Source organism: Seriola dumerili, unplaced genomic scaffold (genome assembly GCF_002260705.1).
Source record: "Seriola dumerili isolate Sdu_G_001 unplaced genomic scaffold, Sdu_1.0 BDQW01000193.1, whole genome shotgun sequence".
Taxonomy (NCBI): Eukaryota; Metazoa; Chordata; class Actinopteri; order Carangiformes; family Carangidae; genus Seriola; species Seriola dumerili.
In genome coordinates, this window is record NW_019174448.1 from 617,122 (window position 1) to 641,287 (window position 24,166).

The 24,166-nt window shown below is 45.0% G+C and overlaps 1 protein-coding gene across 1 annotated transcript in view; it reads right to left on the minus strand.

Moving 5' to 3' along the window:
• The window catches only part of antxr2 (anthrax toxin receptor 2), a 78,791-nt gene that overhangs the window by 36,164 nt on the left and 18,461 nt on the right, over window positions 1-24,166 (minus strand). The window contains exons 10-16 of the mRNA XM_022753762.1: window positions 23,112-23,181; window positions 14,548-14,626; window positions 14,169-14,264; window positions 8,855-8,905; window positions 7,952-8,041; window positions 5,768-5,938; window positions 5,417-5,497 (exon numbers count right to left, since the gene is read on the minus strand). Coding sequence (XP_022609483.1) covers window positions 5,417-5,497; window positions 5,768-5,938; window positions 7,952-8,041; window positions 8,855-8,905; window positions 14,169-14,264; window positions 14,548-14,626; window positions 23,112-23,181 — 638 coding nt within the window. The remainder of the gene's footprint in view (window positions 1-5,416; window positions 5,498-5,767; window positions 5,939-7,951; window positions 8,042-8,854; window positions 8,906-14,168; window positions 14,265-14,547; window positions 14,627-23,111; window positions 23,182-24,166) is intronic.

Consider the following 24,166-nt stretch of genomic DNA (forward strand, 5'->3'; position numbering starts at 1 on the left):
GGATTTAGGAAAAGTGATTCATTAATGCTTTTAATCTGAAAATTTCAAGGACAAAAATGTCTTTCATAGGCTCGGCAGCAAATATGCTTCAGCAACAGTCTAGAGGTCCATCAGATAATACCATTAACCTCCGCACACACTCAGCCCACACGTCCCCGTGGTGAGGAACAGATGAGAGCGAGAGAGAACGGGAGGAACAAATGGAAATCCAACTGGAAAATCAGAACGGACTCACACACTGAACTCAAAACGCCGTGTTCTCCGCTCTCTCGCGTCTTTTTCCCCCCCCTTTCTGTCGGACTCGGAGGGTTTCAATGTATAGTGATGCATCATTCATCGCCGCACACCTTGTTTGGACGTTTTGCCGGACAGCTGCTTTTAGAAAAACAATACCTGAGAGTGTGAAGGTGGGGGTGGCAAAATGAGGGAAAAAAAAGACGCACACACGCGTGCACACACACACGCCACCGCCTCTTCAAAAAGAGCCTGAGTGAGCATCAGAATAAGGCCAACCCCCCACCCCCCACCCCCCGCCACCTTCCTCTACCTGCTGTCCCCAGTCGATCCCCGGCAAAACTTGGCGGCAGATGTTGCTGTGCTAAGTTGGCTCTGAAGTGCCTCCCCGGCTCCCCGGTCTCACCGACAACACAGTCAAACCACATTAGATCTCTTTATTTGTGCCTGGGGCAAGTTCGGCACTGCAGCTGTGTCCACCCCCGCTCTACCTTTGGTGTTGAAGGCCCTCAGGCGCTAAATGTGAGACCACAAAAAAAAAGAAAAAAAGAAAAAACTGTTTCACTCTCATTTTTTTCTGTCTCTCTGTCTCTCTTCTGCATCTGCTGACAATCCAGCAGTCTGGCTCCGGGCGGCGGCACTGAGGGAGGGTGGGGTCAGGAAAGGGGACCGCTGAGAGAGAGAGAGAGAGAGAGAGAGAGAGAGAGAGAGGGGAAGGAGGGTGAGGATGGAAGATCGGCGCGAGGAGAGAGGGGGAGGGGAGGAGGGGAGAGCACGAAGAGGGCGGCGTGGACACCCGGGTCCCCGTGCTGAACAGATGTCTGCAACAACCTGCTTCCTTACACCTGTACAGGTCCTTGTAACCCCTCGGACGCAGCCCGCAGAAAAATTCATGACCCTGGAGGTTTCCTGTCCGCCATCAAAGTACCCCCCCCCACCCCCACCCCCCCTATACCCTCTTCTCCTGCCTCCCCTGCTCCTCTTCTCCACGACACTGATGCCCCACGCTGCCACCCACACCTGACCTGCAGTAAACCTTAGAGTTTACTTGTAAAGCCCCAGATCACACACACGTCGCAGCAGAGGCCCGGCTATAGGACAGGTGAGCAACAGGAGCAGGAAGTGGACCACCCCCCACCCCCCCTATACCCTCTTCTCCTGCCTCCCCTGCTCCTCTTCTCCACGACACTGATGCCCCACGCTGCCACCCACACCTGACCTGCAGTAAACCTTAGAGTTTACTTGTAAAGCCCCAGATCACACACACGTCGCAGCAGAGGCCCGGCTATAGGACAGGTGAGCAACAGGAGCAGGAAGTGGAAAATGACTAAAGTTGATATTACAAATCCAATAAAAAGGGGAATCAAAGAATTGGTTCCAGCTTGTTCTAAGGCCAAAAAGGCCTTTCACCCCTTCCACTTAAAACAGAAAATATGTTGACACAAAGCTCAGTCTTATATTTGCTTTGGTGTCGTTCCCATTTATCACTAAAAACTCTCATCTCAGACAATGAAACATGAAAACACACATCTGCATCGGGCGCTTTGGATTTCACAAGCGAAGCCAAGTTTCCGTCTGAGTGTCTGTCCGACACTCTGCGACTTACGCCACGAGCCACGAATGATTTTACAGGGATGAAAAAGTATCAGTTAATCCGACCGTGTTGATTTAACCAACGTGTAATTGTCAAATAAAGTTAAAGTAAATCCTACAAACTAGATGAGATTCAAATAAACCTAGTACTGTAATAAATGGAGCTAGAGATGAGTTTGCTGACTGTGGTCCTGAGGATAAACTCTGATCCTTGTAACACAACGTGGACGAGAGGAAACATCAGCATGTGGAAGATCATGGGAAGAGCCACAATGAAATCAATTAAAACCTAGAAATGAATCTGAATATTGCTTTCAAAATAAAAGAAATGTCACTAGGACTTAAAAGTTTCCATGTTCCTTTTACGTCTGGAGAAAACGATTTGTGGGCCGGAGGCGTCTCTGTATCACCAGGACACAACAATGTGGTGACACATTTTTACCTTTAACAAAAAAATAAATAAATTGCAGCTCCTGCGATTTGGATATTGCACACACATTATTTCCATTATATTTTGATTAATTGTGCAGCCTCCAATTTACATGCTTGATTACCGCTAACTGAATGAGTTTATTGGCATTTTATAATCTATATTTGCTGAGTTGTTCCACTTTCTGGAAGCAGTGAAATAAACCAAAATGAATGTGAATCAAATCAGTGTTATAGTGGATTTAATCTTTGCTCGGGGGAATCAAAGTCAAAACAAAACCTGGATTAAATTATAATTTAGATGTTTCCCTCCAACTGTGAGCCAGCGGAGGGATTTAAAAACATCATAACTCACTTAGAAATACATTTTGTTGTCACAAACAACATCCAGTCTCCACTCACTGTCCACTACGTCTGAGCTGAGACGTCCGCATCCGTGGCCTCCTGTGTGATTCCCTCCCGTGTGTGATGCGTACAGTCTTCATCACAGACTTAAAAGTGGAGTTTGGCACGGCGGTGTGAATGTGAATGAGGCGAGAACCAAGTGCTTTGACACGACTGGTTTGCTCACCAGTGGGCGCCGTCCTCCCGTTTTCTACTCTTTTTATTTTTTATTTTTTTTTAAAAAACAGTTCGCTCGGAGCAGCTGAGGTGACCTCATGTGTGGCGACATCTATCATCTTTTTACACGGTGGGAGCTGCAGCCATGATGTTTCCACATTCTGCCACATTTTTATTTTCTACTTAAAACTCAGACGGTTGGATGAATGTCACGCAGGGGAATAGTTGTCATTTCAACATAAAAAACAAAGGCTGTGCCAGGAAAATATGCAAGTTCGGACATTTCATGAAAACCCCTGGCTTCATAACACAACACAAACAGAACCGGCACATTTAACATACTGTTAACAATTTATCATGGCAGTGAAACAAACACATCATACGCCTTTTTGCCCAGAGAGTTCTTACTAGTTAAAGGACACACAACTGTTAAAGCAGGCTGTTGTTTTTGAGACGGACAGTGACGACTGGAGAATTGAAGGTGGTGAATTGTTGATTTGTAGGTCAAGAGATGTCTGGCTGATTTCTAGCCAAGTTAAAGCCTGACCTCATTTAATGTGGGTTTTAAAAAAAAAAAAAAAAAATCTAGGTTACCTGTAACTGCTGTTGACAGTAATTCAGTTACTACATCTACATCTGCATTTACTCATTTGGCAAGTGAGGGACATCACTGAAGCTTCAGTGCAGTAGGAACCCTTGGTGTACACCCATTCAATAAGTGGAGGGAGATCAGGTAGAGAAGTTCACTGAAAGTGCATAGTAAGTAGTAGGCTGCACAATTAATCGAAATATAATGGAAAGTGCAAATGCAAAATCCAAATCGCAGGGAGCTTGTTCCACCATCGGGGGAACCACAGACCAGAACAGTCCGGGCTCAGATTGTCTCGTGTGCAGGGATGGTGACGCCAGACGACGTGACTCGGAGGAAACGCAGCGGCCGAGAAGGAGCAGACGTCCGACCAGAAGTCACTCTGAAGGCCGCGGGTGGTCAGTGGAGGTCGGAGAGCAGCAGAGCGACACGCGCGCCCCTTTTAGGCCGATCGAAGCCCAGATGTGCTGCTGCATTCTGGACCTATAATGTGCAGCACTCTATGCATCAAGATGTCCTGACACAGAAACCCATCTTAGTTTCAACAATGATATCTGGACATCTTTCGACCTGCCACATCAACGTTTACTGAGCAGCAAATTCAACAGTTTTGATGATGTTCATTTTTTCAGGGTGCATCTTCTGGCATTGTGTTTAACGGCGCCATGACGCCCTGAGTAGCAACTGTCAGGCTCGCAGCCGGCCAACTGGCTCGCTTCTCCACTCCAGACATTTGCAGTCTGACATCATTCTCTGAACCATTAAAGACTGTGATGGTTCCAGTTCTCAGGCCTCTGTGAGGAAGTGGCCACCACAGTGGATAAAAGGCACGAGGGAGTGAATTTATACAGTAGACCTCTGTACAGATGTGTCTCTTTTTTCTTTTTCCATGTATTTCAGCGACAAAAGGAAAAAGTTTGTCAGTTGTTGTTTTACATTTGATTTTTCCTTCCTTTAGTTAGCTGCATGTGAATGTGGTTCCACTTATAACTCCCAAAAAAAAGAGAGATATATGCAGCGTTAATGTGGGACGGGGGGGGGGGGCGGGGTTTATAAAGTTACTACCCCTGTATAAAGTTTGGTGACATCATAAGAAGAAGCCGATGAAACCTTAAATTGGAGCTGCAAATGTTTCTGGACTCGGATCTGGTCTTGAAATGAATCTGCATGCACCATCACTTTGCAAGTCTGCAATCTGATTCCAATCTGTGACACTCTTTTAGAGATTAAGGATTACATATAGCTCAGTGTCCGCAGCAGATGTTGCGGTTTGCTTCCTTAGAAAGCTAAGAAACTATCAAAACATCTGGTTAACTCCGACTTGGTGGCGGTTTGGGAGCAGCGCGCCCTCCTGACCGCCTGCAGGGCGTCGGGTTTCAGCGTGTCGGCTTGTAGGGCCCATGTCTTTCCTCTCCTCTGATGGGAGGTTGAGAAAAGTCCAGAGTTTGACCATATTAGGTCGTCTCTGTCGTGCTTCCCCGCTCTGTGAGTCGTTGCAGCTGCAGCTCACATCGGCCCGATTAGGTAACAACAACACAATGCAAAAAAAAACTTGAGCCTTGAGCAGCTTCCTCTGCTGAGACGGAGCGCACAGATTGTTGTAACATCACAGCTGCAACGTAATACAGCAGTAAAATAATGAGTGCTTAACTGTGATGGTGGTGACTCTTTTTTTAGAAGAGCATTTAATGGTCAAAAGAAGAAGAAGGAGGACGTGCACACTGCTGACTGATGCAGGAAATAAACCGCACCGATGACGAGACTGACTCACAACCCTGCAGGCTGTAGCTTTGTGCAACAAGAACACAATACAATGACGCTCTTTTACTGTATCCCACACACCCACACCCACACCCTTCCTGGTTTACTTAACCTGCCACCAAAACCTTGTACGCCTATGTGTGGTTTGTGTTTTAAGGCCTTTCTGGAAATGAAATTTTCCACTGGGAACATCTTGTGAGCGTCAAGCCGAGCACATGTTTCAGGGTTAACAGTCGGGGATCCGCTTACCTTGTCTGCAGTGGTGGGACGCATGAGGGAGACTCGGTCGTACTGCCGCCCCAACAAAGCCCACAGAGCATCGAGACGACCCTGATACACAAGAGGAGAATGGGGTTACATCTCAGCGACGTGTACGTTTACACAAATGGTGAGAAAAAAAAATGACGTGGAAGGACAAAAACACACGAGGGTTTTTATGACGTGGAAGGACAAATCTATGACAGATCTATGGTCTCTGTCTCAAATTCTACACTCTCAGCAGGAAGTGGAACCTTTGAGCTCAGACGACTATTTCAAACACAGATGAGTATTTGTTCAGTCAGGTGGTTTGCCGGTGCAGCGGGGGGGGGGGGGGCTCACCTTGATGGGAGGGTACCATTTGTTCTCTCTCTGATGGTAGGAGGGCGCAGCCTTCGGGGTAGGACGTTTGATCATTGGCTCTTCCACGTCCTCCGGTATGGACACTATGGCGTTCTTGGCTTTCTCCAGCCTGGCCCCCTCCTCGGTTGAGCCCTTTTCACCCCAGCGCACCTGGATAAATAAAAACCAAACAAACAGCCGAGAACGGGTTATTCTCTTTTAGTCATTAATGATCAATACAAAAATTTAACTTGGTGCTACAATGATTAGTTAAAGGTCCCACATTTTATACTTTTCCTGTGTTTTATTTTGAAGTGCTGATCCATAAGAACCTAAGACCATCTCTTGAGGCCCGGTGACTGCTTCGTTGTGACATCACAAAGTTACAGGAAGTCCTGACGGCTGGTTTTAAGGCTCAGTTTCTGAATACAGGCTGTGTGCATTTCTCTGAGCGCTTTGATAGTTTCACAGTATCAATATAGAACCTGATCTATAATCAAACAACACATGGACATCTACCTTTAGACTATATTGGACCTTTACAAACAAACTCAAGTAAAATCCTTTAAACAAAAGAAGTTTGTAACTCATCAATAAGACTTAAGATAAAACATGGAGGTAACAAACTCCTTTATGGTGGAGTTTCCTTTAATCAATAATGAAAATAATTGTTAACTGCAGCCCTTGATTAAAGACCAGTCACGACATCGTAGGTTTACAAAAGAGCTTCCGTAAGAGGCCGAACAGCGCAGTGGTTCAGGATCACATCGTGATGATTATAACAAAGCAGCTGAACATCTGCTGTCACTATCTATCCATAAGAAAATAAAATGATCTGAGAACCAGCTTTTTCTTTTATTAATAAGCATATTTACATGTGGTATAATGTGTTAGCGTGTGTGTGTGTGTGTGTGTGTGTGAATGCAGGCCTGTGTGATAGTTAAGCTGTCCTGCTTTTTAATTGAATTCATCACATCTGTTGCAAGGAGGAGATAAAAAAAAAAAAAAAATAAATAAATAAATAAATAAAAATCTACCATCGCATGAATGAGGAGAGGTGATTAATTAGCGACACAGTTTTCAAGCTGTAGGTTAAGCCGTGACAATATAGAACAGCTTTTCAGAATCATCTCTGGGATACATCCCTGGCCTGCCGCATCATCAAGAAAAGAGAGGGCTGCGATGAATAAAAGATAACGTTGTCACCTCGGCCCCGCTCGACGCACGTTTGAAATATTGGCAGCGGCAAAGCGCTGGAGGTGGAGGATGTTTTTCTCAGCGTGACGTCTTAAATGAGGAAGCAGAGGAGAGAACAGGTTGCTCTTAACAAGCACCTTGTTCTCCATCCACGAGGGGGTGAAGCTTCAGATGTGGAGACGGGCCTGTCGGTGGGAATCAAGCTGCTACAGGAAGAAGAGAGAGAGGCGGGATACCCGGGCTCGCATCTCGCATCTCGCCAGCGCTCGTGGGGATAAAGTCGAGAGGTAGGAGCTCCCTGAGGATGCTGGGAAATCCCGGCAATGCCACCAACTTCCTCGGGGCTGGGAAGCGGCAGGGGGTGGAACAGCAAAGGGAGGAGGAGGAGGAGGCTGAGCTCGCCTTTAAACCTGGATTCCCCTCGGAGGGGGGGCGGATAACAAAGGGGCTGCCAAGGTTCGGGAGTTAAGAAGGGGGAGGTGGAGAGGAGAGACGGGTGAGGTGGATATGTCAAGTTGACAGCAGCGCTCAATCTTTCATCCTGGCAATGACTTGATCCAATCAGGCCCGGACGGCCAAGGACAAGATGGCAGGGCCTGTCACGTCGGAGGCATCAGCGGACTGACGAGGACAGTGGCATGGCCGGTCGTCCTCGTCCTCCTCCTCCTCCTCCTGCCGCCGCCGCCGCCTGTGCAACTCCACAAACTTCTAGCTCCAGAGAAAAGACTGAGCGTCAGCAGGTTTCTCTGACCACGATGCAGGTTTACTGGATAACAGCTGTCAGAAACGCATCACTTCCTGCTGTCGAGGAATCTGATCTGGTCTTGGAGGAACCCTGTCTTTCCTTTTGCTTTTTAGATTCAGAAATTTTGACTGATGAGATGTTTTCAAATTCGCCGCTCAAATAATTTCACATCAAGAAGATTCATGCGTCAAACACTTTGCGGTGAAAGCGTTTCGTCGGGTGGTCGATGTCGGGTCCTTTACCTCCATGCGTTTGATCCCTCCGGCTCCTCTTCCTCCGTAGTAAGAGGCGTCCACAGTCGGCCACTTCTTCTTGGGCAGCGGCTCAGGCTCCTTAGAGAGAGAGAGACGGAGGGAAATTAAGAGACCCATTATCTTAATCACGCACAAACTATGATCCTATAAACAACTGCATTAATCAACCTTCAAGTGAAGGAAGAGCAGGACTGTTCACACTATTGTTCTCTCTTGCAATCCCATTAATCAATAATATATGAATGGATTTCCTTCCTGCAGGAAAAACACTGCTTGTGTCAGGAGGGAAGAAACACTTGTGTCCTTACTTCTGCTCCAGCTGCAGATTCTTTCTACGTGGTTCTAAGTTGATTTTATAACATTATTTCCTTCAGTATTTTTAATCCTAAAGACCAAAACATAATGTGATGACAGAGAAGTTAGATCCGTTTAGAGAATTTCCCAATTTGGGATCAATGATGAATGAATTTCTCAGCGTGACAACACATCTGCAACTTTTCTTTTCTTTTTTTAAAAAGAAAAGTTCAACATTTTAGGAAATATACTCACCACTCTCATCTCTCTGTGTGTGAAGCACAAAGCTGAGATTGGGAGGTGATTAGCCTAGCTTAGCATAAAGACTAACACGTGATCGCTTGTTTGAGAAATCTCACAAACAGAAACGTAAAAGCGACTCACTGCGGTTTTAGAGTCAGTTGCAGCCTCAGCAGTGTTAATGCTAAGCTAGGCTAAGCTAGGCTAACCGCCTCCTAGCTCTGGCTTCAAACGTAATACAAAGAGGAGAGTGGAATCAATCGTCTCATCTAATGAGGCTGTTTATACGAATGTGGAAATGTTCCTTTAATTTTCAGTCGTATCAACACAACTCTACAAGGCCACATTAGTACTCACAGGTGGTGGAGGACGGGAAGGTGGAGGAGGTGGCGGCGGGTCTTTGATGACCTGGATAAAGAGAAAAAGCAAAAGAGCGTCAGCACAAAGTCCATGGAGGGACGCACACACACACACACACACACACACACACGCTCAAACCTTGTCAAGACAAGCCCAGACAAGGCTGACGGAGGTGATTCGTGACAGGTGACTGAGACAAACAGAGACATCCCTGAGCTCGTCTCACGGCAGAGACGCCGCTGCCGCCGCCGCCGCTGCCAGGCTGCTTTGTGAATGCAACCGGCGCCCCATCGCCCCGCTGACTACTGATTACAAGGATTCTGCTTGTAAACCAACATCAGGGGCCCCCCGTGCAAAATAAAGAAAAGCTGAAAATCAACTTGTTGACAGGGGAGTCTTTGGGGCGAGCGCTGCTGCCCATTTAGCTCTTAATTAATTGGATGGGGTTCAGTGCTCCCAAGCAATCCCCCCAATCATAAAGTCCTAAGGAGTTAATTAGCTCCAATGAGATACAGAGGAGGAGGCTCGGGCTCAGCTCCAAGCGCTGTCTGGGTGGAAGATGAGTGGCGGCGCACACACACACACACAAACACACAAACACACACACACAAACACATCTACTCACACAGAGAAAAAAAGAAAGAAAACACACACTCATAATCACGCCACACCTCTCCCACAGCAGAGTGACCAGCCCAGCGGCATTGTTCATGACAACACTGGATGACATGGCACCTGAGGAGCAGGTTGTCCACAATGTGATTCCACTCAAGGACAAGATGCCTCGACTAGGTTTTTCAGATGTGCATCGCGAAGCAAAGGATGTTGGGAGAGGAGAAAAGGTGGGGGGGGGGTGTAGTGGCGCCTACAGTGCATTGTCAGTTCAGTCAGACGCTTCGCAATACTGACGTCCAACTTTTTTTTCCTTTTTTTTTTTTTTTTATCACGGGATTGCCGAAGACGCCGCTGCCACTCACTCCATCTGTGAGAGGGATCACGCTGGAGGGATGGGAGTTTACTCTTCTGTGGTTTCAGGTTTCAGGGGGTTTTAAGTCATCGTCTGGTAAATAGTCAGTACAGAGCCGCACAGGGCTGCAGCTCCACGCAGCACAGAGGTCCCGTCTCACGTTTCCCTGAAGATCATCTGATTCAAGTGTAATGCAACTTATTCATTGACTGACTGACTTCATTGTCTTTGACTTCTCCCTCAAAGTACAAAAAAAAAAAAAAATCTACTAATCTAATAACACAAGAGTGCAAACGAGCAGGTAGCAGCAGATAGGTTATAACACCAGAGGGTAGGGAATAAAAGACTCGGGGACATGAGTCGACGGCCAGACGGAAGCAGGTCAAACTCCGAGTGTAGGGGTGTTAGGTTATAGCCTATAAATGTTGTTATCGATATCTGGTGCCTTTTTAAAAGCTTATTCCAACACTTTTTCTATGCAAAACATCAATTTGAACTCGGAAAATCAAATGAAAATGGCATCATCATTGTAAAAAAGAAAATATCTTTAGGTTTTGGACAAAGCCTGTGATTTGAAGACATTTAAATGAAGCTCTGATAACATGTAATGGTTTATTCTAACCCAAGATTAAAACGATGATGATGCAAACGAGGTGTATAACAGAGGAAAAGTGTTTCCTGTTCGCTCCCCCCTCCCTCTGGTGCTACACACAGAGGAGCTGGCCTATAAATACTGTGCATATAATTACTGCGAGGACATATCTCAACTTGAGGTGTGCGGCAAAGTGGAAGGCAGACCTGCGTCCATTAGTCACCAAAGACAGATACTACACTGTCATCGCTGCTTATGCATTTGCTAAATTGGTTTTGGAGGAGGGGGGGGGGGGCATATCATAGATCCTAACAGCTGTTTCACTCACTGTTAAGCGCAGGGATACCATCACACCCGCCACAAACTGTTGTCATTAGAATAATGAAAAATAATCAATTAGCGTTAATTAATTGCTCTTCTGACACACAACTGGCTGTAAGTAAATCCAGTAAAGGTCTAGCAGTAGCCTCTCCATACGGTGATTAACATCGTTTCAGCCACACCTTACGTAGACGGGATTATCTCTTTTTATTAAGTGCAGCAGATTTCCTGGACATATTGTGGGATAAATAAAGCATTTATACAAATGACGGGGCTCTGCTGCTCTTTTCCCAGCTACCTGATGGACAGATGTGAGGAGGAGCGCTCAGTGACGTGGCGGCGTAATTAAAAAACTAAACCGCAGGATACTCAGCCATCTGACATCAGCCCCAGCAGCTCGCCACTGCGGCCATGACACCGGGAGGAGGGGGAGGGGGAGGGGGATCGGACCAATCGGAGGAGCCGAGGGCATCGTCCCCATATGGCTGTCTCGGTAACTGTCCGATTGGACCTGATAATCCTGTTCGTTCCCAACCTCCAGCTCAAACCGTGTTGTGTCAAGCTGTTTCGGGAGGCTTATCGTGACGGATCAGTGGCAAGTAGCATATTTAAAAATGATTGGTGTTTCTGTTTTTTTTGGTTTGTTTTTTTTTTAACTATGGACTCGTTAACCTGCTTTGAGAAAAATAAAAAGTGATTCTGAGAAGAAGAAGATAAAAGTTCTGCATCGGAGAGCAACGCTGACAACTTCTAACACGAAGTAATCAGAGATTATTAACATATTAAGCACCAACTGAGTCGAAAACGTGTCCAAAAGTGCGTCCAATTTAGCGGCGAATCATTTGTAATTTGGATGAAGTGCCGATGTTGCCGAAAACTGCATCTCCAACTCCTAAATCCTTTGATTTGAACTCTAGGCCACGCAATTCTGAGTTTAATTTCCAAACAAATCATAAACAAAGAAATTACCCCTCACAGCTTGTATGACCTCTCTCCTGGCATCAAGCCATGCGGGAGAGAGACAGAGAGAGAGAGAGAGAGAGAGAGAGAGAGAGGGATTGTGGGAAAGAGGTTGTGCGTGTGTGTGTGTGTGTGTGCGCGGCCTCATCCTGACTGCTGAAACCTGGCAGACTGGGGGTTTAAATATTAACAAGCCACACATGGCCCTCCTCTTCTGCCGCGTCCCTCGATGGAAGGCAACAGCAGCTCTCTCCACCAAGACAAACACGTCCGCGGCCAGACATGCTGCAGGGGGTTTACATTTTAATGCCTTTGTTGGTTTTCCAAAATATGCTTCCATCTCATCCTGGATGGGCTCCCTTCAGGTCCACAATGCCAGGTGACGTCTATCATTTAAGGGGCGCCGCGAGTGGGAGCGGGAGCGGGAGCGGAGGTGTGGCGGGGAGAGGAGGGCGGTTGGATGTTGGAGGGTGAATTTCGCCTTTATCAGATCCCGGTAGAAAAAAATAAAACACCAGAAAAAGACCGGGGTGCACCATCTGCAGCCCCTCGCTCGTAGCCCCAAACGATAATCTGTTGTGGATTTTTGTAAATGGTTAAGTGGGTGAGACTGCTTTTCCAAAAAAAAAAAAAGGAGGCGAGGGCACGGGGGAGTTTTCATAAATATCAAGCACCGAACTAAAGTTTAAAACCATGAATTAAATTAATAAAAAATAAATAAAAATAAAAAAAAGACCTCGTCGTTGAAGGGGAAACAATGAAGAAGAGCTCAGAGTTTAAATTGCAGATTCAAGGCTTAAGATCCACCTTAACAAACACCCAGTAACATGTGGCGAACTAACGAATAACCTTCAGAGCTCCACATTCACACTCACTAATGAAACTCTCGGCTGAACTTTCAACCGCGCCGGTCGAGATTTTAGATTTGGTGCCTCCAGGATTGCAGCCGAGCCCTTTATTCTTACTCAGCATTTACAAAAGTCCGGCCTCAGATTCGTCATAAGCAGGGACGGGCATCATTACGATTTCGTCAACACCGATACTGATGCTTAACGATGCTCTCTAATCGAAACTCCACCATAAGTTTAGTAGGTCTAAAATGTATTGTAGTGTGGGATCCATTGGGATCCTACAGGAAGTCAAGATTCAAAGTTGGAGCAGTTTAGTTTTGGTAATTTTACATTTAGATTTCAGTTTTTTTTTCCACGTACCTCCGTGCACCAAAAGGGGTTTAATGATAATCAAAGATCAAAAGGTTCTGACAGGTGGTGGGTTGGATTCTTACGTTGCCAGGATCATCAGTCAAATCTGATCAAACCACACCCACATTGTCGTGATGAAGCAGTTACTGATGAAACTTTTACTTTCTGTAACAGGAAAACGCTTTGTTATGGGGACGGGGGAGGAGTCATTCTTTTAGGATTGGGATAAAGTTTTGTTTTGTACATTTTTGATTTAGTAAAGCAAAACTAGGACAGAAGTTAGAACCACTAAAGTAAAGTAAATAAATAAATGAATAAATAATAACAGGGAGGTGTAAGAGGAAAAAGAAAAACAACAATTTAACACTCTGATTGATTATAAGATTAGCTTTAGTAAAAAGAAGAATTGTGCGTTTACCAAACAGTAAGTATTTGAAGCTGGAGCACGGACATGGCAGATTCATTTGTGATTAAACCACAAACAATCTCTGTGATTATTATTAATCACTTCAGTCCCCAGGTAAGCCTCATATTAGTCCTGCTCAAACAGAGATTTTCTTAACGTTCCTGCAATCTGTCACTCACGCGCCTCTCCTGCTGATCTCTGCCTTGTTTTGTTTTTAAACGTAGTTTTGTTCACATGAAACGACTCTGTCTCTTTTCAGAACTCTTGTGTGAGTGTGTGTGTGTGTGTTGGTGTGTGTGTGATCACAAGCCGTCACCATCTACACAGAGGATGTGGGCTCTCGACTTCCTGTTTGAGGTTCTTCCTCTGTGGTGTTGCTAAGCCACCGTGGGTGATCGAGGTAAAAGTGAGGTCACGAGGTTGAACAGATGCTCAACAAACCTTCTTCCCCTTCACCGCCGGCCGCTGAACACGACGCAGCTACACCTGACCTGACCTGCTGGTTAACAGTGGTTTATGGTCACGGCTTTGGGCTGTTGGAATGGGCGTGAACTTGACGTGCGCTGAACCTCTTGTCACAACGACAATTTCAGTATAAAAACCCCAGTCTCAGTTGAACACAAGCTGCATTTGCAACAACAGGATGTTTGCAACAGTGAGAAGATATTTAGTGCTTTCACAACATCTGCTCTTAATGCAACTGATTTTTTAAAAAATTTTGCGAGGGAGTATTACTTCTACTATTTTTGGAAATAGCGAAACTGGAAACATATGACTTGTTTTGCATGTTTTGTCTGTGCAAAACCAACATAAATGAATCATCATCTCCGGGTTGCACCGAGCTGATCTGCAGTAACACTCACCACCGTGCAGCAGAGAGGCCAGAACCACCACATGAGGGCCAGAGCCACGAGGATCAGCAGCACCAGGAAGACGATCGCCACCGCCAGACCATTCGACTGTAGGGGGGGGTGACAACAGGAATCAATTTTTTTTTTAGGCTACATCCTAATTATGAACGTTGGTTTGGTTTTGATTCCTCGGACACAACGACAACGTCATACAATCAATCATCACCGCTATCCCGACAACTGTTCCTCGTATGTGGAGAATTCAAATCCACATCTCTTTTGCATGCACACATGTGGGGGCAAATAAAATTACAAAAATATGTTGTAGTTTGCATTAACTACTACTGAGGGAGGAAGCTCAGGTGTGCAGGTAGAAAAACACAAGACTCACACAGGTGGACGCGGTGATGGTGTAGGCGCTGGAGATGAAGGACTTGCCGTTGTTGAGGCTGATGAGAACGTCCATCGTCCTGAGAAAGACAACGTTTGATCAGTGTCACGGTAAATACAAGTCTGCTCAATCGACAGTTATCACCCCTCCCCCTCCATAAAACCCTGGACAAACCTAAGAGCACATCTCTCCATCTGATAGACAACTGATCCTCAGGTGCGCCAAAATAATCTCAAAAGAAATACTGTCAAACATGATTTATAATCTAATTGCTAGTGAAGTTTACTGTGTTAGAATTTACTGTCGTCTTTGATAGGAAAAGTCCTCAGCTGATATCTTTTCTTACATTTTTTGGCAGTCTCTAGGTGTTTTTATTTGAACTGGAAGACAAAAAGAAAATGGCGCACTGCTTTTTCCACCGGATACAGACGTCGTCGGTGTCCAACATCGGTGGACGCAGGCTGTCAATCATGCAGCTTTCAGTAGAGATCTTTAACTACTCAAATTATGAGTTACATTAAAAAAAAAAAAAAAAGGAACATCTGCTGATGTGTTGGCATTAGTATCAGTATCTACCTACAGTATATATATGGGGCAAAACTCATGACTTCCAGTGACAGAATAGAGAGCTAAATGGTATTGTTTCAGCGGCAAATCCTGTTTAAAGAGGAGTAAGAAGTCCGGCACGACGCTCACTGAAGAACACAATGGCTGCAAACTGAGAGGGAGGAAATCCTCTCATTATCACGGCCGTCAGCGCGTGTCTGGATGAAGTAATCGGACTGGCGGTAACAAGGCTCGTGAACTCCTATGACTTATTTAGAGGGGGGGGGGGGACCTGCGAAGGCCAAAATGGGTGCAATTAAAAACCCTAATGATGAACGGCACCGCAATCTCCATATGTCTATTACGCCCAATCCAATTACCACAAGTTTAATGAGAATTCAGGATATGGAACAAGTGAAACGCCTGAAATCCTCCCTTCAACACACACACACACACACACACACACACACACACACACACACACAGAGAAAAAAGACAGAAAAAAGACAGAGAGAGGAGAGAAAGAAGTACGCAGAGTGGTATTGTGTGTGAGGGGCCAGCTGTGAGTGTGTGGTAGCGTACAGGGGAGGCCTGCATAAAAACTGGTGCTGCGGAATAATAACAAGAGAGCTCTCTTTGCTTTGGATTTCGCCTGAGGCAGAGCCTTGGGCCACCAATCCTCCCGTGGTTCAGAACAGATGAGCAACCAGACCATGTGTCCATTACTATGCGGCGTATTCTAAATAGTCTGAACTGACTCCTTTGCACTTTTCCTTATTTACCCACGCTAAATATTTAAAAAGACAACTTTAAAAACCAGATGCACTTTGACACTCGGACTTGTTGATGCCTCCACTTTATTTGCTTATTATTTTATACAGTCTTATTTTATTATTTCTTCCTCTCTGTAACCAACTTATTCGAATCAGGAAGTCTCACTGAAAACAAAGTGTCTTTTAACTCATGCTCGTGAGGTGTAAGGTTTTTGAATTTCAGGTGACACTCGGGTGGGAGGCTGTGGCTCGGGAGGTCGAGGGGTTCGATCCCCGGCTCCTCCAGTCCCGCATTTCAAAGTGTCTTTGGGCAAAGATACTGAAATCTGAATTAAAACACCCTGTGGCGAGTACTGCAAATTGCTTTGAGGGGTTGATAAGATAAGAAAAACGCTATATAAGTGCAGTCCATCTACTCCCAGAGCACTACTGTAGGGACAGGGATCCTGAACCACTGACAGAAACCCAAGAACACAAAACATTTTCAATCTGACAGTTGTGCAGACGACACAAATGTCAAGTCAGACCGGCAGCGCTCCAGGAACAAAAAGAGCAGAAATATATCACATTATAAACCTCCGAAATCTCCAAGAGGAACCAAAGTTTGGGGGCTGTTTGGAAGCTCATTCCTTTTAAAAAATGGTGCACAGCAGCTGAATCCGGAGCTTCGGATGTGTACTGAAAGCATTACTTGAAATGTTTGTCTTCTGCATGAACGTTAAACGAATGCACGGCACATGACAGCTCCGCAAGAGTTACAAAAACTCTTTTCACCTGTCAGAAAAACCTTCTCTTTGTGTCCGATGCAGCAGATCCCTTAAAACGCGGCGCGCCTCTGCAGCTCAGCGAAGCCGCTCCAGGTCCTTGCATGTTAACTAAGTGCTTTGTGCTGAACGGGTGAAGGGAGAGGCTAATTCAGTTGACACCCTCAATCCGTGATAATGGTGGGCAGGTTGTTAATCAAGCTGGAGGTGTGGACCCCGGCGTGTGAAGGAGGAAAGCTCCCAAGCGAGTTAGACTGACGAACGCCCACCCGCACCCCCCCCTCCCCTCCCTTCCCCTCCCCTCGCCTGACATCGCTGGACATCCTTAACGCACCACGACCCAACCAGCCAGCAAGGCCTTTCTTTTTTTCTCCTCTCTGTCTCTCTCTCTCTCTCTCTTTCTCCTTGAGACACTGACTGCTAATTTAGCGAGTTAATGTTGAGTAGGCAGAATCTGCTCCCGCACAGAGGCATAAGTCATATATCCTCTTCTCTTTTTCACCCTTTTATTTCCAGGAATATTACCCAAAAGAATGACAACATCTAATACCGTTGCTGTATTAAAATTAGTGATGAAATGTTTAGTCAGTCTAGTGGTCACTCAACAGGGGAATTAATCCCCCATGATTCTGTTTCTGTCAGGATAAAAAAAGACCAGTGGTAAAATTTCACAAGACATCCCGAGTCCCGTGAACTCATGAGGGTTTCTTCACTGTTGAATTAAACACCCCTGCAGCTAGGGGTCTCTACCAGCAGCTGAATTATCCACAGAGGTCTCCTCCTCTCCACGACAAAACACACCAGGTGATAATAACTGGTGAAATAAAGCTGTTTCACATTGAAAGCCAGTGTTTCGCCGACGCCGTACGGCGGACGACAAGACGTCGAAGGGGAAGGGCTGGAAGCTGAGATCGCTGCTAACCTTTGTTTCGATTGTTTCTCTGATAACTTATGAACCAGATGTTCAGAGGGTTTTTTACTGGCAGCCGAATTATCTGCAGAGGTTTCCTCCTCTCCTTAACAAACAGACCAGGGGATTAAAACCAGAATCATCTGCCATGGAGAAAAAATCAGTGATTCACTGATGCTCTCCGGCGGACACAGGACACAACGTCTCCAGCGGCTGGGAGCTGAGCTGTCGAACATTTACTCTGATAAGTGAAGATAAATATATACAGTGGTTGAAAATGACCAAAGTGTAAAAAGTATATCTTAAAAATGTGACCTTAGGCTGGATAAAAGTGCATTTTGAGCTTGATACGCATGTGCATAGGAGGATATGACGTCATTGACAGGCAACCCAATGAAACGGCGCGTTAACATGATTAAAATCAGTTTGAAAATTGATGGAAACCTTTGGGATAATGTAAGTTCACAACTCAACAAAATATATAGACATAGATCGAGTCGTTCTTTAGACATTTTAATGTAGAAAAGTTATGTTTTATAACTTTAATTAATCTGCACTGAATGTTACCAAGGGTTAAAAAGTGCGACTGAATGACTTTTTTAAAAAGCTGGATGAATAATTTAAAGTAACACTCCCTGTCATTTGACTTTAGCGCAGTCAACGCCAGTGAGTGACACTGAGGAGGGAGCTGCAGCTGCTCGGCGGGTCGGCGGTTATGTTGGAGTAAATGGGAGACGGGAGGGCAGATCGTCACGGGGGGCCGAGGGATCAGTCAAAATTTGGTCAGAAGAGCGACACGGGCTCCCAGGGACACCAGTTGAATGGCAGAAAGCTTCTTCGCTGCTGCCGTTCTGTGGCACCGCGTCGGGGGGGGGGGGGGGGGCCTTGCCTTCTATGGCAACCTCGCTGGAGTGACCATAGGTTGCGGAGCCGTCTGCAACATAGTCGTGTGTGCTGACGAGAAGTTCCCGGCGTCAGGGATCCGTCAGAAAGTAGGCCCACGGTGACACTAAGCTTTGGTGATGCGATACAGCTGGAGAGGCTGACAATGGTGACGCTAATGGCTTTCAAACTTCCCTTAAAGATGTGGAAATTGAGGAGGCTGAATAATTCACAGCGGAGCATATGCGAGGCCTGTCGCTCGGCATCCAGGAGCCATCACTCTGCACGAGTTTGTGCCGCTGAAGTTCTGACGGATGGAAGGAAACGAGGGCTGATGGGAGGGGATTCGCCTCGCGGAGCCCCGGGACCAGATGAGAAGTTGTGTTCCAGAGTGAGACGTCAACCGTTCGGAAAGAGCGACATGCACTCCAACAAACCGCCTGATGGTTCAAAATTACGATAAACTGACGGTTTTCTGGCACAGCAGCTGGAAACTTCAGTGTGTTTCCAACACTTACTTCTTACCAATCCAGGTAGCCATTTATTTCTATTCATTTCTTTATTAATGCATCATTTATCTGATTTACTTGGGTTGCGCAAGTCATAATTATTTTTTGTCAATGTGATTATCCTGTAAAAACAATGTAGATTGAGATTAGCGTTAATTAATGTTCTCATGGTTGTTTTTATAAGTAAGGTGTTCTTGAGTTCCCTGAAAGGTGCTGATAAATAAAGTGCATTGTCATCACCATTATAATAAATCAAGCAATTCGCTGATACATTTTCAAGAGCAAGTTTCAATCATCTGATGTTGTACATCGAAGATCTAAAGCTGACTCGCTGCTCGCTCCGTCCTTCAATCCAAGAGCCGCTTCCAGCTCCATCATGTGACAACAAAGCAATGCACATCCAACATGTCTGTGCCACATGGAGGACAATCAAACAACAGGACATTTCTATCACAAACATCTTCACATCCCCAACGGAGCAGATGGAGCGATGCGGCTGTGGGACGGCCTGTTTAATTATTGACGAGCATTAGCATTAGCTACTGTAACCTGCTTTGTAAAGCAGGTGTCGACTCCCCGCTCAGTTATTCCTCGCCCTCCACCATTATTGTGAAAACACCAGGTGAGGACATGCTGCTGCAAGAGCGCAGTCACTTAACCTCTCTATCGGCGCCCCAGCAGGGGATGCTGGGTCTCATAATGGGAGATACACATAGAGGGGAGGGTGGGGGGGAGAAGGAGGGGAGGAGGGAGCCGGGTGGGGAGGGAAGGAAAGGCATCAGCAGATGCCAGCGTTTCAAGCCTGATGCCACAGCTGTCAGCACAGATGATGCCTCTCCGTGAGTGCTCCTACACAGCTCAATGACCAACTGAGGACACTGTGATTCCTGGACATCCAGCCTGGATGTGGAGCCGCCTGCTCCGAGCCCCCGGTGGGACGGGAGGCTGCAGCTTCCCTCAGCTCGAGTGATTGCTGCATTTGAAATATGTCCCTCAGCAATTCACGTCTGTGAGGTCAAGACAGAAGTTCAAACAGCGTTCGCCGAGGAGGAGGAGGAGGAGGAGGAGGAGGAGGCCCCATGTGTCACAGACACGGTTAAAAAGGAGGAAACAAGAGAAGGGACGTGTGATGAAAAGGGGATTCTTCTTCGGCTGACTAGAGCTGTGTTAACGCAGCGCCCTGTGCGCCGGTAGTCGTGATGGAGCAGAAGCAGACAGATGGACGGAGACGGAAGTTTCCGGGCTCCAGCGTTCCATGCAGGTGGTCCGGGGTGCAGGGATTGTCAGTGCATGGTGAATTATTTAAATGGGGAGCGTGGAAAAGGGAATGGCTGCATCTGTCGCACATCCTTTTAAAGCCCCTCCAACAGATGTGTTTACTCACCACCCGTACCAGCTAACTACTTAATGGGTCACCACTGGCAGCCAAGAGTTAATTAAGCAGGCCTTTTGCAAATGGCGGGCACGTAGCATCAGCTCAGGTCCTATCAGGGCGAAGCCGGCGCTGTCGGCCCGTGGTTTACAGATGTAGTCAAGCTCAAGTTAATCTTTTTACTGTAACATGGGCAGGTGGGTTGAAAGACAAGAGATTACGTTTTGCTCTGCTGGATTTTATTCAGGAACAAGGAACAAGGACTTCTGCAGTTGCTGCTTGTGTCACCTGTAGTTAATATTCAGCATTTTCTTTTCTTTGATAACTGAGGAAAATCAGGTGAAGGTGGAAGAAAAGAAAAAAAGTAAAATTTGCTTTAAAATGTAGATCTTCATCAAAAAACACATGAAAATTGGACTTTTGTTCAGGACTTCATGAAAAAAGTAGTATAATCAATCCTGCGATGTAAAGAAATCCATTTAATTCTATTTTAATGCGAAAATTATTTATCAATAAATGGAAAATTAATTGCCAACTATTTTTAGAATTGAAAAAAATTAACACAATTAAACAACAAAAAGCTTCTAAAATGTGAGGATTTTCTAGTTATCTTTGTTTTATATAATTTTAAGTTGAAATCTCAACTGTCAAACAAAACGCGGAATGTTAAGATGTCACTCTGGCATTTTAACATTTAATGGAGTAAATGATAATCATAATTAACTGCACAGGTAAACATGAGCTCAACTGCATTTTCAGCCGACACCTAAATTGAAAGTAAAACAACGAATCAAATGAATAAATAAAAGACCTGAGCAGACGAAACAGCCTGTGTGTGTCAGTTTATATGCATGTGTGCAACTATGTGTGTTAATCCACTCATGTTTATCCACACATGGAGTCTCTGTGTGTATGTGTGTGTGTGTGTGTGTGCTGTGAATCTATGCCAAGTGTATTTAATGTTCACATTTTCATTGTTTTGAGATGAAAACAGGAACTATAATTACCGCCTCTGCCAAAACAGTCCAGGTGCAGTTTACATGCATGTTTGTCCAGACATGTGTGAGGACTTTACAGGGAATTTAATTAAAGATATTACCTGTCTTTTCTTTTTTTGGCAAAGAACTTCTTTTATATTGACATGGTTTGATTTGGTGAATCGTTTTAAGAGAGAATATGTTGTCTTCACTTCGGAGACGATTATTACAGCAGCGTTCAGAGGGCTGACCCCGACCTGGTTCTGATCCAGGGAGAGGAAGTGAAGACGGTCGACTCAAATCAGGAAGCAACGGATCAATGAATCCCTGAGACGTCGCTTCCATGAGGCCAAAAACATGTTTTGTGAGGTCCGACCTTTGAAATGAAAATTTGAAGACATTCCCTAAAAAGGTGTTGCTGAGATATCGTGCTCAAGAGAATGGGATGAACACACAGAGGCGGTGGAGGGACAACCTGAAAACATAATGCCTGCAGCCCTGGTTGTCGCCGCCGTGGAGAAAAAAAAACATGAACGCACATGAGCCACGTTCCACCGTCAGCAGCAGAAAAAAACAAAACAAAACAAAAAAAAACACCCTGATCACCCTGAGCAGTTTGGACTTTAAAAACTGAGCGGATTATCTGAGGTGAGGTTCAAGTTGATTTGGAGCAGTTACAGCGATGACACGTAATCTGTTTTAGAGCTGGAGGACCTTCAGGAGCCAGCGGCGCTCGTAATCATACATTTTTGATTGGATTGCAGTCGGCGAGGACATGAAAATCTGTTGTTCCATCTAACATGCCTTAGCGATCATCTGTTATGGTTTGGGATTAAAAGAGATGACGTTACAGTCAAACAATAGCGACGCAGCCGGGAATAAACGCATATTTACACTTGTTTCCACTTGAATCTTTGTGGGTATGTATGTATGGGTTGTTTTTTCCTGTCAGGCTACATCTACAATGTTTACTGCGTCTTTACGCTCCACCGAACTCCTCATCCCCTCAGCTACTGTTTTAACATACAGGCGATTTATAGATTTAGGAATTGTTTATCTGCACATAGAAGACATTCTATAAAAGCAGCAGACGACATAATGTAATGTAATGCACGTAAGACCCCAGAGGAACCCAGAGGATTGAAGCATCTTAGATAAATGTAAGAGGGAGAGAGAGATATATAAATAAATAAATAAATAAAAAACAACTCTGCAACTGAACTGAACACGGAGGAGAGGAGCTCGAAAAGGAAACAACGCCTGGAGAAAAAAGGGAAACAAGCTGGTTTTTGAAAGAGTCTTGGTGGCAATTTAAATACAGGAAATATCTGTGAGTGTTTGAGTGTGTGTGTGTGTGTGTGTGAGTGTGTGTGAGTGTGTGTGTGTTTGCGTGTGTTTGCGTGTGTGTGTGCATGCGTGTGTGTGTGCATGCGTGTGGTTCCACAGAAGAAGATGAAAGACATGATTCATTCTCGACGCAGCTGGGAGCAAAACACTACAACCTGACCCCAAACACAGCGCTGCATTTCTTTTCTTCACTGTCTTTTTTTTTTAGATTTGATTTATTTCTAGACGCTGGATTTACTGAGCTCACAGAGGAAAACGCCTGTGATTTAACTGTCACACGTCTCTTGTTGTCCACGTCCTGGGGGTCAAAACTTAAATGCATCTACACAAACACTCAACAGTTTTCAGAGTTCAGTATTGTTCATGACTACTTACTAACAATATGCCCTTCGTTAAAGACTGGCCAGTATCTGACAGTGACTCATATTTGACTTTAAATAAACACAATCACTTCCTCCCAACAGAAACCCCAGTGTGTACTCACTGTCCCACTTCATAGAGCTTCGGTGCAGGACACAGCAGATAATCATTACGCACTACGCTCGGCTTTTGATCTGCAAAAACAATCAAAAAAAAAAAAGACAAAACATTAATAAACTACTTGCACAACTCGGATAAAAAAACTCTCATCTCTCTTTTTATCAGTCTGTGGAGTTTGTTTTTTCTCTTCAAACAGATGATCGTCGTTTGCTTTTATGATAAATGAGCAAATGCAGTATAACAGGATAATGCCACAGAGAATTCTCCTACATTTCCCATGATTCTCGAGTCAGGATTTGTTCTTGATAAGTACTGCATCAGGACGTGTGATGTAAATTACGTTACCATCAAACTTTACTTCATACTTACTTGTTTTATTATGAAATAAATACTTACTTAACCCAAACCTTCTGAACATTGTTTTATATTGAATAAAATTTCAATTATGATGAGCCATTTTCACATATTATTAACTCAGTTTTTAATCAAGGAACTTTTTCATTCCCAGAGAACAATATCCCAACAAACCTTCTATGAACCCTTGTCCTCTTGAACATTATACATCATATCAATTTCTTTCTAAACTAAATCAGTTATTTTGTAAACTTCATGTCTTTTTGAAGTATCATATTAAAAGGTGCCATATAGTCTTCAGGTCTCTGTCCATGTGTAGTTTGATTATAGATCAGGTCTAGCTTCTATATTAATACTGTGAAAGTATCAAAGCCTCAGTCCACAGAGAAATGCACACAGCCTGTATTCAGAAACTGAGCCTTAAAACCAGCCGTCAGGACTTCTGGAACTTTGTGATGTCACAACAAAGCAGTCACCAAGCCCCGCCCACCTGGACCCACCATCCAAACATTTGCAGGATTTGGTTTCTCTGAGTTTTTTTTTTTACCTGAAATCTGCTATATTCTTATTTCAGAAAACAGTCAGCCAATCAGGAGAGAGGCTCAGAGCCTCCTCTCTTCTGATTGGCTCACTGACCTGTTGTTACTAGAGCTCCAGAGAGAAGCCTGAGAGAGGAGATGTAAAACTACACTGAGATGTGTGTGT